General features: G+C 36.4%; 1 protein-coding gene across 1 annotated transcript; it reads right to left on the bottom strand.

The window, feature by feature from the left end:
• Positions 1-50: 50 nt before the first annotated feature.
• CCNE2 (cyclin E2) lies at positions 51-11,835 on the bottom strand (the record flags this gene model as incomplete). Its single annotated transcript, XM_081326192.1, has 11 exons — positions 51-497; positions 1,468-1,622; positions 2,544-2,655; positions 3,953-4,087; positions 5,048-5,143; positions 6,888-7,034; positions 8,931-9,066; positions 10,055-10,206; positions 10,593-10,640; positions 11,628-11,727; positions 11,822-11,835. 11 exons carry the CDS (start codon positions 11,833-11,835, stop codon positions 405-407), a joined length of 1,188 nt encoding a protein of 395 aa, XP_081182318.1. The 3' UTR covers positions 51-404.
• Between the last annotated feature and the right edge of the window lie 1,571 nt (positions 11,836-13,406).

The raw sequence follows: 13,406 nt of genomic DNA on the forward strand, positions 1-13,406 counted from the left end.
TCTTTAGTTTCAGACTGCCTCACTCAGTGCTTTATCACCACAGGTCAGAAGAATGTTTCATCCTATCCAAAACCACCACACGCCAATGGATAATTGGTGAAACAGTCTATTAAATTCACAAATAACTAAATTTGACCAATTCATTTGCATCTGTTAAAAAAATTGAAAGTTGCTTAAGACAGTTTTAAGTTAAAAATCCATAGTTAATTATGAATTTAGTTAATCAGAAGAAATCCAATTTTTCTAGGCCTCATTGGGCTTCAAATGTAAAAGATCCAGGCCAGCTGCATGTGAATGTCCTTCAGTTGCATCCCGATAGTCTTCTTAGCCATATCAAGTGTAAAAGCTCAGTGTGTATATTCAGTCTTACCAAAGATCCCAGTCTTCACACACATATATCATTTTTACTTCTCAGAGCTCTTTGGAGGGGTTATTATTCCTCCCGTAGATACCGGTGATAGCTGACTGGGTACAGCTACTTCATAGTTAATTTCATCCTATCCAATAAAAAGAACAAATTATTGTGATGAAAAAGCTACTTTATTGTTAATTTCATTCTATCCAGTAAAAAGAACAATTATTGTGATGAAAGGGGCAAAAATCTTCCTAGCCACAATGTGTCACCTCTTTGGAAAGGAAAAATAATCACTCTGCAAGGTATGTTGTGCCAAAAGGGAGCAGGGTGGTTCAAAGTCACTGAGAGAGAGAGATCTCCTGGGTCTGAGGGTGGACTTTAACCTGGGTCTCATTGGATGTTGGCCAACACTTTCACACAATACTACACTGGCTTTCACATATCTAAAGGGTTTTTTATGTTGCCTATTGATCATTCCTGGCAAGAATAATTTCAGATCACGGTTGTCAAATTTAATCTCAGTCATCATTTGTTGTTGTTAGTTGCGAAGTCGTGTCCGACCCATCGCGACCCTATGGACAACGTTCCTCCAGGCTTTCCTGTCCTCTACCATCTTCTGGAGTCCATCATTTAGGCATTATTAAATCAGCAGATAGTTTAGAATTCATAACACTAGCCACATTATTGCATGGTTTTTCAGGAACTGAAACTGGAAATCTCCAGATGACCGTATGGTTTAACATTTTCTGCTGACAACCCTTTTTGTTCATGGCTAGCTCAATTACTGTACTTTAGATTCCAGGTACCCCTCATCCCAATGTTCTAGGCCTTGCCTAGATCATGCTAGATCAGGGGGTCTTCAAACTTGGCCCTTTCCTGCTGGCTGAGGAATTCTGAGAGTTGAAGTCCACAAGTCATAAAACAGCCAAGTTTGAAAACCCCTATGCTAGATGGAAGTATGATTTTTGTCATTTCAGGATCATAGGAAAATGCATACTTTTAGCAAATAACTATGTTAGGTAGGAAAGATATAAAGAAGCATTCTTTTAATTCCAAGAAAGTATAATCCCAATGGAAGACCAAACATTTAAAGAGAGAAAATTCATTCTTACCAACATATCCAAATAGTTTGTATGGGTTTGTATGTTATGTCTATCTTCCACTGCAATCTTCTTGAAATTTTTCAATTTCACTGGTATTTTTTTTGCTACTTTGAAAAATGGTTCCATCCATTCTACACATTCTGCAATACTAGCCCAATCCAATCCTAAAAATGAAGTGAAGCAATTTACTGTAGCTACCTGAAATAATTGAATACTTGACATCTGTAATATACAAATGTTGTCTCAAAGCCTCCTGGTTATCTTTACTTCTGTAACTTGCAAGGCTGGAAGAAACCTTTGCATTTCTAAAAACATTCTAAATCAGACATGTCAAACTCGCAATGTCATGTGACATCGCGCTACGTATCAGGACGGTTTTGCCATTGCCGGCAATGGGGTGGGTGCGGCTTCCGGATGACGCCTCTGACCTGTGGGCCGGCAGTTTGACACCCTGCTCTAAATTATTGCATATCAGCAGAGCAAAGGCTATCCAAGGGTACAAAGTGAAAAATAGGCAGCTATACAGCCATATTTTTCCCCTCATTCTTTATACTGTTTTCTCCATCTAACATTCAAGACAAAAGAGAGAGAAAAACAAAACAACAGAAGAACATTTTAAAAAGAGACAGAGAATCTCATTACTGTTTGGATAAGATTCCCCAGTTCATATTGAGACAATATTTTTAATCATGCCTAAGATAGAAGTGAAAACTGGCCATGGAAATCATAGAAGAAATCTATTTAATGTGTGGCTGAAAAAGTAATAAATAAAGGAAAATTAAGAGAATGAATGAGGCAAGGCCCAGGAAGGAAGAAGTCTCAGGATGAAAAAAGAAAGTATTGCATTGAAAATTTAGATACCATTCTCCAGATGGTCTACCTGCTCACACTTTAATTGAGCTGAGAAAACACAAACACATTGAGGGGGGGGAGGAGAAATGCTACAATTTATCACTTTTATAATCATGTCATGAATGTGCTAAATGTATTAAATGTTGTGCCCTTCAACATCTTATGACAGTTGCAGACTCACATACATTCCAAAAGCGAAGAGAAAAATACACAATATTCATAGTTTACCATACCTGAAACCTTCTTTACTACAAGTTCTGAGGTATGATAGCAGAGGGCAGCAGCTGCCAATATCCTATACTGGAAATCCAAAGAATTGACATCTAGGATACAGAGATCTAAAAGCTGTGGAATGACATACGTATCATTAGAAAGAACTTTACAAGTATAACAATGCATCAATTGTTGCTCAATATAAGCTCAGTATAAAATCTACAATATCTTTCCCACAATTCTTACATTAGAAGCACTCCGATTTACTGGCTCATTAGATCTGCATCTGACTCCTAGCCTATATTTGTTATGTGCATCTGCCTCCCAATCAGTGCTCATTTTTCATGCAAAGCTGATAGGAATTGCCTTTTTATACACTGAAGCTGCTCACAGACAGCAACTCATTATGGCTCTGGACTTTCATACTTCAAAGCCCAGTCAACTGAGTGTTTTGCTTTCCTGCCTACAGTAGTCTGCAATTTGGTTTGCAGGCTTAGATTTTCTATCCACTTATCTATTTTCTTGGCCTTTAGTAGATCTATCTAGATTCAGTTTATTGAATTAAATAAATTATGCATCTGCATTAAGTGAAAACCTAGCTAAGTGCTACTTCAAGGTCAAACAGATTTCAGACTTGCAAGGTCATTTCTGCTCTTTGACTGAAATCCAGAGATCAAGGCATAAATGCAGAATTAAGGAATTTTGAGCCAAAAGTTTTGTTTTTAGAACCTTAACTAACTTGGTATAAATATGTCTCCCAGCTTTCTTCTTTTGGATAAGGATTCATTTGTTTTTATTAAGTCAGAAACATTTGCATATCTTATGCAAATGAAACAAAAATCTACCAGTCAATATTTATATATTTATGAGTTACAATTATAGCTGGTTTAATACATGGAGATTAACACTCAGGTGATGCTATCTATAGGCTTCTTTGTCATATTTCAAAGAAAGTTAAAACTAGTCCTTTTTTGGATCTACACTACAAGAATTCAATACACTATACATTTTTAAAAAAACATTTACAACTGTTGCCTGCTGTAAAATCTCTTTAGAATACAGTTTCAAGAAAAATTAGGCCTCTAAAACAATTCCAAAGAAAGCAATGTTTCTTATCCCCAAAGAACAACACATTAGAGGTCATACAATGAAGTACAGATGCAACTGGACAGCCACTTGTCTGAAATGGTATAGGGTCTCCTGCTTGAACAGGGGGCTGGACTAGAAGACCTCCAAGGTCCCTTCCAGCTCTATTTTGATTGATTGAGAAGCGGGGAAAACTTCATAGGTTAGAACATAAAGCAACTCCGGATTATGGCTCCCCGCCCTACATTCCTAATGCTATCTAAAATGACAAGTGTTTTATTGTCAGTAGTATCCGTTGTTCTTCCAGCTTTACATAGCATTCATGCTAAAAACAGAAACTTACCTGTGCTATTTCAATAAATTTGTCCTGAGAATATTGAGGTAGCAGCACCTTGGGAGCATCCTTCACTGCATCCACTTGAAGATAAAGATTCAGCCAGGAGATTACTGTCACTGGGCACAACTCCCACTTAAGAGCCTGCAATATTTAAACATAATGTTTACAGGGCTGTCTACTGAAGTGGTTTAGCTTTCAGATTGTGTGATATCCACAACAGATATTGTCTAAGTAAATCAGCTTTCATTATTTTATTCTCACAAACAGAAAAAGAGATAGCATTCTTTATTATTTCATTGATATGTTCTTATTTTCATATTTAACAACATGCTAATTTTTCAATTTGTAAAGTTACTGGAAGGGATGAACATTCAAATCAAAGCACAATCTGAATCTAGATCTTCATGAGAGCTCCAAACTCTCTAAATCCCCCCTGAAACCGACCACAGATTCGTATTTGAATATAAGACTATGGGAATATTATTAAATATATGGGGATTTAATTATTCAGTTAAATCACACAATCAAATTTTGTGTTTGATTTATTTATTTGTTTGTCTAACCTCAGCTACATTTAGGAGTATGACTCCAGAATTCTACTCAAAAGCTAAGGACATTTCTCAGCCTGGAAAAAAAAATGGTCAAGTCCTACAGCATTCCGGGAATAATCCGTTGAAGAGATCCCATTCTGAGCAAGCCAAACAAAACATTCTGTGATAAGGCTAATGTGAGTAATCTCAAACCCAAAAGTTGTTCCAGCTTCATATACTGATTTATATATAGTTATTTGTTAAATCAAACCACTAGCATGAGCAATTCCTAGCCCTAATTCTTCTTTATCTCAGTAAGGCAGTTGGAACTTTCTTCCATCCACTATTATGCTGGAAAGAAATAACTGAGCTTAAAATAACTCACTTTTCCTTTAAAGAGGATGTTTCACAGCTGAATAGTAATATACATACAACTTTAAGGCAAGAATTAAAAAAGAACATTTATAAAGCAGTATTTAAAAACAGTTCAGATAAGAGGTTGATAAATTATTTCCCAGTATATCAGTTCCAAAAGGAAAAGTTCAAATTGTTACTATCCCAGTTTTGTTACCTTTAATATAATTAGTTCCATCCTTATAATGTCATCTTCACTGCAAGCACCATCAGTAACATAGGCAAACTCCTGCAGTTTAGGAGCATATATCTCCTTAAAAAAAGAAGAAACAGACTTTGCAGAACTGATGATCAGTTTTCTACATCCCTATGCAATACAAATATATATTTTAATTTTACATCTTGGAAGCTCAATTCAAGTACTGATTTTTTTTATTTCCTACAGGAAACACAACTGGCTACATAGATACAATCTATTGAGTATCTATGCAATCCCAGATATATCAGAAATCCACTGATAATTCTCCTGTCTCTGGTTCAAAACTGCCTTAATCTTGCAAAATAAAAAAAAATCAATCTACAAATAACTGTCGGCTATGCTAGGATATCTATTCCTAAATTGCATCAGCTTTCCGAATTTTTAGAAATCTCAATTATTTAACTTAAAATGAGTTTCCCCATACTGAGTAAAATGACATGGTAGTTATGTTTCACATGCATTTTTATCTTCCCAAATGCAAAAAAAAAGCAGGGAATTAACAGGACATCTTAAAAGCTGACCATAAGTGCTTTGTTTTTACTGAGTCTAGGTCAGAAATGTCCCTACAGCCTACGAAAGGGGACTCATTTGGATATTTTTAGTAAGTTTCCCGAAATACTTTTTTTTTCAGAAGAGACTATTTCATCTGATCTCAAACCCAGTCATACTTATAAGAGCCCATCAAACTTCTAAAAGATTAGAAGATTAGCTGCAGAAGCTCTGTTTCCTATTTGGTAACCAAATTCCCCTAAATCTATCCAATACTTCCTCAACTGTCATAACAGGATTAGATTTTGCAAGTTATGTGAGCTATGTATGGGGGATTAGGCCTTACAGTTTTTATTTGACTCAGTATTAAATATTTAAGGCCTTTTTGATTATTTTCCTTACTTGCCTTTATTTTACTCCTGGTAATTCCAAGAACAAACTGGAGTCACTGTGATGTAGTGATTAAAGTGCTGACTTGGAAACCAGGAGATGGAATTTTAGTCCCACTTTAGGCACGAGTCAGCTGAGTGATTTTGGACCAGTCATTCACTCTCAGTCCAAACCACCTCACAAGGTTGTTGTTGTGAGGAAAATAGAAGGAAGGAGTTACTTATAATGAGTAAAGGTGGTGTAATGTATTGGGCTTGCTTTGTTAAGGGAACACCATGTGGTAAATGCTGGAAGGCTGTTTGAGCAGGGAAGCTGGCTAACGGCTCCCAGCTCCTCAGACAATCCGTCTCTAGCACCGCTATTGGTTATCTCTAGGGCGGCAATGGGTTGCTTTAAACCTATTGGCTGCCACCTAGAGGCCAGGGTATAAATTGCTGCATCTGCAGCCCTGTTCCTTAGTTCAGATCCTGCAAGCAATAAACCATGATCTTTGCTGAACTCACTCGCCTCGTCTTCATTCCTGCGCAAAGAACCCAGTACACAACAGGTGGGATAAAATGTAATACGTAAATAAAACAAGCACATGCAGTTTTCTAGAGCACATTTTCAAAAGTGGTATACCATTGCCTGAAATAGTTTTTCTGGTTGAAAACTTCAGGGACTGAGTTTTAAAAGTCTATACTATTTCCTGGGAGCTCAAGGCAAATTAAACTGGGATTTCCTTTCATTTTCATCTCCATAAGAATTTCCATCTTCATCTCCTAGTGAAGAGGACTGGCAAAGGGAGGAAGACTGACCCAAAATTATCTTGTGACTTTTCATGGATGAAGGTAGAGGGGAAACAGGGTCTCCTCAATTCTAGCCCAACACTTAAGTATAACCAAGTAGCTATAGAAATGCATCACATGTCTCTACTTACCTCAAGCTTGGAAGCAATGAACAGGGTTGTAATTCCTATAAGCTGAAGCATGGTTTTATTTATGTCCTTTTGAGTCAACATGAATCTATCAAAAAAGTCTTGGGCCAAATAGAATGTTTCTCTATGAAGTGTGTATACTTCACATACCTGTAATAAAATATGTAGCATATTCTGAATAGCCAGTGAAAGCTTCATTTTGATATCACATGACCTAAATTTTAAATCAAAATTAATAAGGTGGAAAAAAATTCTTGCTTGGCACTGAAGAATTTCCAAAATAAATATTTACAATAAAATCTAATATACAATATTTTCTAAAAATGTCTAGTTTCTTTCAAATTTAAAATTCTGTACCTCTTTTTGTTAGGTCTACATTGCCCCTGACATTTACTAAGTGCAGATAAATTCTACACATATTCTTAAATTTGGAACAGTTACAGTATTTAAAACACTCAGTCATAGCATCCATAATTAGGGGGTACTTAGAAACCTCCTATAAGAAATTTTAGTTTTCACTATTGATAAAGTACTAGGACATTTTCCATGTTTCTAGTAAACATTCATATTATTTCTAATAATTTTTCTGGGTATTTGGCATCACTAGACTATCATCTAAAAGCAATCTTCACACAATATAGGATAGTATATAAGATTATTCTACCATGACTAGCAATAGCAAATAAATGATCAATTTGTCCCAGAACACTCAATTATCTTTTAAGCATAACAAAACTTGGTATATCTGAGATAATGTCTTATCGGAGGTAAGATCAGAATATATTAAAATACTGAATATTTTCTATATAAAGCAAGTTGTTTATCTAACCCCACAAAAAAGAAAAGCTCTGTAAAAATACGTGAACTGTAGATTACAGAGAGAAATACTGGCAATAAGTAATAGATGAAATGAAATGAAATCAGAGAAAATGCTTAAAATTGAAATAATTGACCTTTGTTCATAAAAAGATAAAGGTTTCCCCTGTCCAGTCATGTCTGACTCTAGTGGGCAGTACTCATCTCAGTTTCCTAGCTGAGGGAACCAGTGTTGTCTGAAGACATTTCCATGGTTACATGGGCAGCATGGCTATATACTGAGGCACACAAAAGAGTTACCTTCCCACCGAAGTGGTATCTATTTATCTACTCGCATTTGCATGCATTTGAACTGCTAGGTGGGCAGGAGCTGGGGCAAGAGAAGAAACTCATCCTGTGGTGTGGTGCTCACGCTGCCAACTTTCCAGCTGACATGCTCAGCAAGTTTAACTGCTGAGCCAAGGAAGACTTTAATCTATTTGTCCCCTACATATGATCCTTGGATTAGTCTTATATGGATGAGGAAGAATATTGCAATTCTAATCAATTAAATTTAAATAAAAGATTCAATGAAGTTAATCGATTTTGTTCTAATAATTCTTCACATACAAAGTAAGCATACCTGGGGCTGGAACCATACCATAAGCCTTCCATGTTGTCATTACAGTGCCTTTTCTGTTGTCTTGGTCTCTTTTTCTCTCTCTCTGTGCGTGCGTGCGTGCGTGCGTGCATGTATCTGTGTATCTGTGTGTGTCTGTAGGTATGTGTGTATCTGTGTGTAACATCCTATACATGTAGGTTTGATTCCTCAATCACATAATGGCTTCTGATACATGAAACATTTAAAGTTGCAAGCTTGCAAGTATTCCTTTATAGATGATTTGCGGATGCATATAGTTTAAGGAGAAAAATCAAGGAAACAGGTGGGTGGAGTTAGTAAAACATCTTTCTTACTACTTTATTGAAGAAGGCTGATGTGTTTCAAATTTGATCGTAAAATACACCTTTCTCTTTTAATATTATTTACTGAAGAACTAGAAGCAATATTAAATCCTTAATTTAAAACTAGTGCTTTAACTTAACAAGGAAAATATACATTGTTAAAAGTAAGCAGATTAAATGCTTATGATTTTTGGGCACTATGCTGTTCCCTCAGTGATGTTTTACAATCTTATTTCAATACTTATATAAATGTAATAAAATAAATAAATAAAATAAATAAATACTTACCTCTAGAAGCCAATCCAATAGGACTGATCTCATATGTGGCTGTAGATTTGAGTGTAGTGATGTAAAATGCTTGCAGTGAGAATATTTGTTTTCTTTTTTGAGAATGTTGAACCAAACATCTCTAGAACTTCCCCAACTAAAATCAAGATAAATAATAAAATTTCAAATACAAGAAAAAAAAATTGCTTTGGCGCAATTTTGCTTTGATTCTGAAACTAAATATTTCTGTTTGGTGAACCCAGTCTATGTTTAATTTCTTAAAGAAAACATATTTGAATAGTGGTTCTGTTAAATGCTGTGGAATTAAGTCCCATGATTTTATTTATTGTATTTCCTAGTTGTATTTCAATACTGTATGTTTCATAAATACAAAAAAATCCAGTAGATAAATAAACATAAACATTTTACTTCAGACAAAACTGTAACATAGAAGATTGTTATGTACAAAGAAGTGGAAAACAAAAAATAGCATGAATAAGATCAAAACACATATTCTATGCAAAGTTACAGCTTATCTTGGACTTTTGAGAATTTGTAATCTTAAATTCTACTGTCTGCTTAAAAAAAAATAGGATGTTTATTACACAGCAACCATACCAAAATGAGTTCCATATTTTAAAAATCAGTTAGTTGTTTTATTTACACCTGAAGCCCCGGCACAAAAATACTCGTGTTGGTTAGTTTTACCAACAAAACAGATTATTTTATGACAATTTCATACTTTAGAAGAGAAGACATGGTTCATCTGTTATATGAGCTCAGAGCTCCCATTTTCCCTCTCAAAATGGGGTGGGGGGTGGGGAGTGGTGGTGCACAGAACCCACTGGTGCTAGGCAAAGTACTGCTGCACCCAAGCATGGTTTATCAATCTCTCTGAATTGTTAGGCGCATTATCCAAATGCAGGATGACATTACTTTAAGCCTATTTAAGCAAACTACTGTATCTAAGTAACATATATTTGAAAGTAGCATGCTATATATCTTTTTTTAGATAGCACATTTAATGGTTAGGTATAGTTTAACCATAGCTGTACATGAGGCTTTCTGAAGGAATATCCTATTTTCTCCATTGATATAGCAATACACAGCAATATTTTAAATTATTTTAAATACATCTAGCGTACCTAAGATCCGGTAAAGGTGATGGATTTATGAAGAGATTTCTAAACCTGTATTTTTTGAATCTGGAGAAGTCTGTGGTTGTACTTTCTTTGTGTGGAGTTTCTATTATTATGCAAGGAGATACACCGCCTGATATTGTGGATGGCCAACAGCTCTAAAAATAAGATAATAAAAATAGTTTTCAGATAGCTTTTTTGACAAACAGTGATGTCTTTATCCCACCCTTGGAAAAACACATTTTTAATATAGATTTATGTCATTCATGTTATGTTATCAGCTCATACTCATTTTAACTAAGCAATTATATTCTGGCAACTAAAATGCAATGTTTCCATAGTGAAAAAGGTCTTCATAAACAAATTACAACATTAAAAGTGTGCCATGCATCCCCTTCTTATGAGTTTATTAAAACTAGATTCTGCCAATACAGGAATGAATAAAATCTTCCCCTTATATTGAGTCCATATATACTTTCTAAATTACCACATTTTGAAGGAGTTCAATTATATTTCAAAGCAGTATTATACAGATCAACCATACCTTAATTTCATATTGATATCCCACATTTTCTTCATCTATCTTGGAGTCCTTTGGAAAACAAACAAAAATCTTTAATACCTAAGCAGCAATGAACTAATATCAGATTCATCAAGAGCTTCTCAAACAATTGGGACACAAGGACAAAAACAGTAACACTTTAAATGCGTGGCTTGTTTTTCAAAGTATTTATCAGATCCTGATATTTATCCAACTTTGTTTCATGATTATTAATTTAATTTTAATTTAATTTAATTAAACAGCTAAACAATCAATGTCAATTTTATATACCGGTATTTAATAAGGAGATTCTGTTGTATGCTATCAAATACTTCCACCAAAGTGATGCAATTGTCAAACTTGAGGTTTCCCTGGGTCATAGTCAAGGTGTCAGATTTTATTCAGGAAGATATACACTCAAGGTCCCACTCAATCAGATTTCATGTGTGTTTGGAACAGTTAATCTAAACTACCCTGCAGGATTTTTGTGGTGGAGCTGAGAACAGATATCCATCTAAGCCACGGGTGTCAAATTGCTGGCCCACGGGCCAGATGCGTCATCGGGAAACCACGCCCACCCCATTGCCAGCAATGGCAAAAAAGCTCCGACACGTTGCACGACGTCGTGGGTTTGACATGTCTGATCTAAGCCAACATGATTTCTCGGGGAAAAATAGGCATAAATGCACTAATGAATTGGACCCTTAGTATTTGTAGATCTTTGGCATATGCTTGAGATGCTAATACCATTCACACACACACACACACAGGGAGTTAAATGAGTTGCATCCAAAGGAGCATGTTTCTTTTGTAAGAATGATGAAAGCAGCATCACAACATTGTGCTGCAAATGCTGCATTTTTATGTATGCACAACATCACAATGAGCTTACAAAAGCAGCAATACTATTTTTGTCATTCTTCCCCTACCGTTGGTCTGCCCTACAGATACCACTGCATTGAATTATTCACTGGTCTTTGCATAAGGCCACCCCACATAATCTTTTTTCTATGTGTGACTCTTAAAATTCCAACCCACCTGCATTGACTTTCTTTTTCTGTTCTGAAGTGACAATGGGACCTGTTCTTCTGGAGATGTGATCTGGCATGGCTGATGCAGTTTAGCTTGCAAACGGCTACTGCAGAAAGGAAAGATATTTTATTCCATCAGTGGCATAGAAGAATATACTGCTTTACCTGCATTGTACTGTATATTATACAAGTGATCATTACCTTCGCCTGGACATCTTATTTGAAATTCCAGATTATTTCCCTGCAAATAACAGATCAGATGTTAATTCAAGCCATAGTCTCACTACCAAACACTAGCTTGTGAAAATTCTGGCCTTCAGTTACTTATTCTGAAAAAGTGATTCATTTGTTGCACCCCACTAGTTGGGGAACATGTCTCTATGTATGCATGGGAGCTGCATACTGCACCAAGATTTGCTACAATAACATAAAATAAAGGACAACAAACAAAAGACCAATGCATAAATTTATGGCACATCCAAATACATGTTTCTCAAATCCAGGTTCTGAAACGTACATCCAGAACAAGCAAATGCTCCACAGAAAGGCAAGCTCCTGTTTCCTCCTGAAAAGCCTGGGCTTGGAAAAGAAAATTCATTGGGCAATCTGCTCACAGCAGTCATGTTTCATCCTGGAAAAGTTCTGCATGCCTGAATCGGGTAAATTGAATTGGTAGACTGGCACACTGTCTAAACCTAAGATAACAGATTTCTCTAAACCAGAATTTCTCAACAATACCAGCTTGAAGATGTGTGGACTTCAGCTCCCAGAATTATTGGCTGGGGAATTCTGGGAGTTTAAGTCCACATATTTTCAAACTGCTAAGTTTGAGAAACACTATTCTAATCCCTTAGAAGTAAAAGTACCTTTCCATCTAGTCAATTTTGCCTACTTCCATATATTGCCTCATAGTAGCCATTTTGTACTATATTTAAAGATCCTGTTTGAGGCACCTTCTGTTTCTTTTCTCAAAAGCAACTACAAATATTTTAGCCCTGTACAGTATTAGTTACAATGAAGTGAGAATTTTATAACCCAGTAGTAAGTAATACTGATACATAGGATATACTGAAAAAGTTAGCAATTTAAGAACTAGCACAACTGTATCTTCATTAGGAGCTGGTTTTGTATCTGAAACTTTTCTAGGCACAAAAATACATACTGACTACTGTACAACTCCTGGTCTTTATTTTATCCATTATTATGATAGCTCATTATGACTATAAACAGATACATTGTGGTTTCTCTCGTTCAGGAAACCAAAAACAAAACAAAACAAAACTTCAGTTCCCCCCCCCCTTCTTTCTGCTGGGCGGGAGGGGGCTGATTCTGTTCTATAGCCTTTGCTTGTCAAGCTGGAGGCAGGAACTCTTAAAATGCCCCCATTTCTCCACTCTTAACAACCCCGCGCCAATTTGCAGAGAGCGGGTAAGTGAAGAAGGCGGCAACAGGAGGCTTCATTCTCTGAGCGTCCTCCCAATTTCCTCCCGAGTCCCGATTGTCGCCACTCCTAATCGCCCGGCGTGGGGTGCTGGGTCCGGGGGATGCAAGTAAGGGGTGGAGAGTGGGGCGAAATAATGCCTTGCTAAATTTAGAAGGGGAGGGGGGAGATCACAAGCGGGAACCCTGGGTGGGGTGGAAACACCCCTTTAAATAGAGTCACACCGAGAACAGGAAACCTTTCCCGCCTTCAGTTACTTATTCGGGGGGGAAAAGCGCTTCATTTGTCGCACCCCGATGGTCGAAGAGGGACTTTTGACAGAAGTATGCCAGGGGGACCATAGGA

Source organism: Vipera berus (assembly GCF_964194415.1).
Source record: "Vipera berus genome assembly, chromosome: 3".
Lineage (NCBI taxonomy): Eukaryota > Metazoa > Chordata > Lepidosauria > Squamata > Viperidae > Vipera > Vipera berus.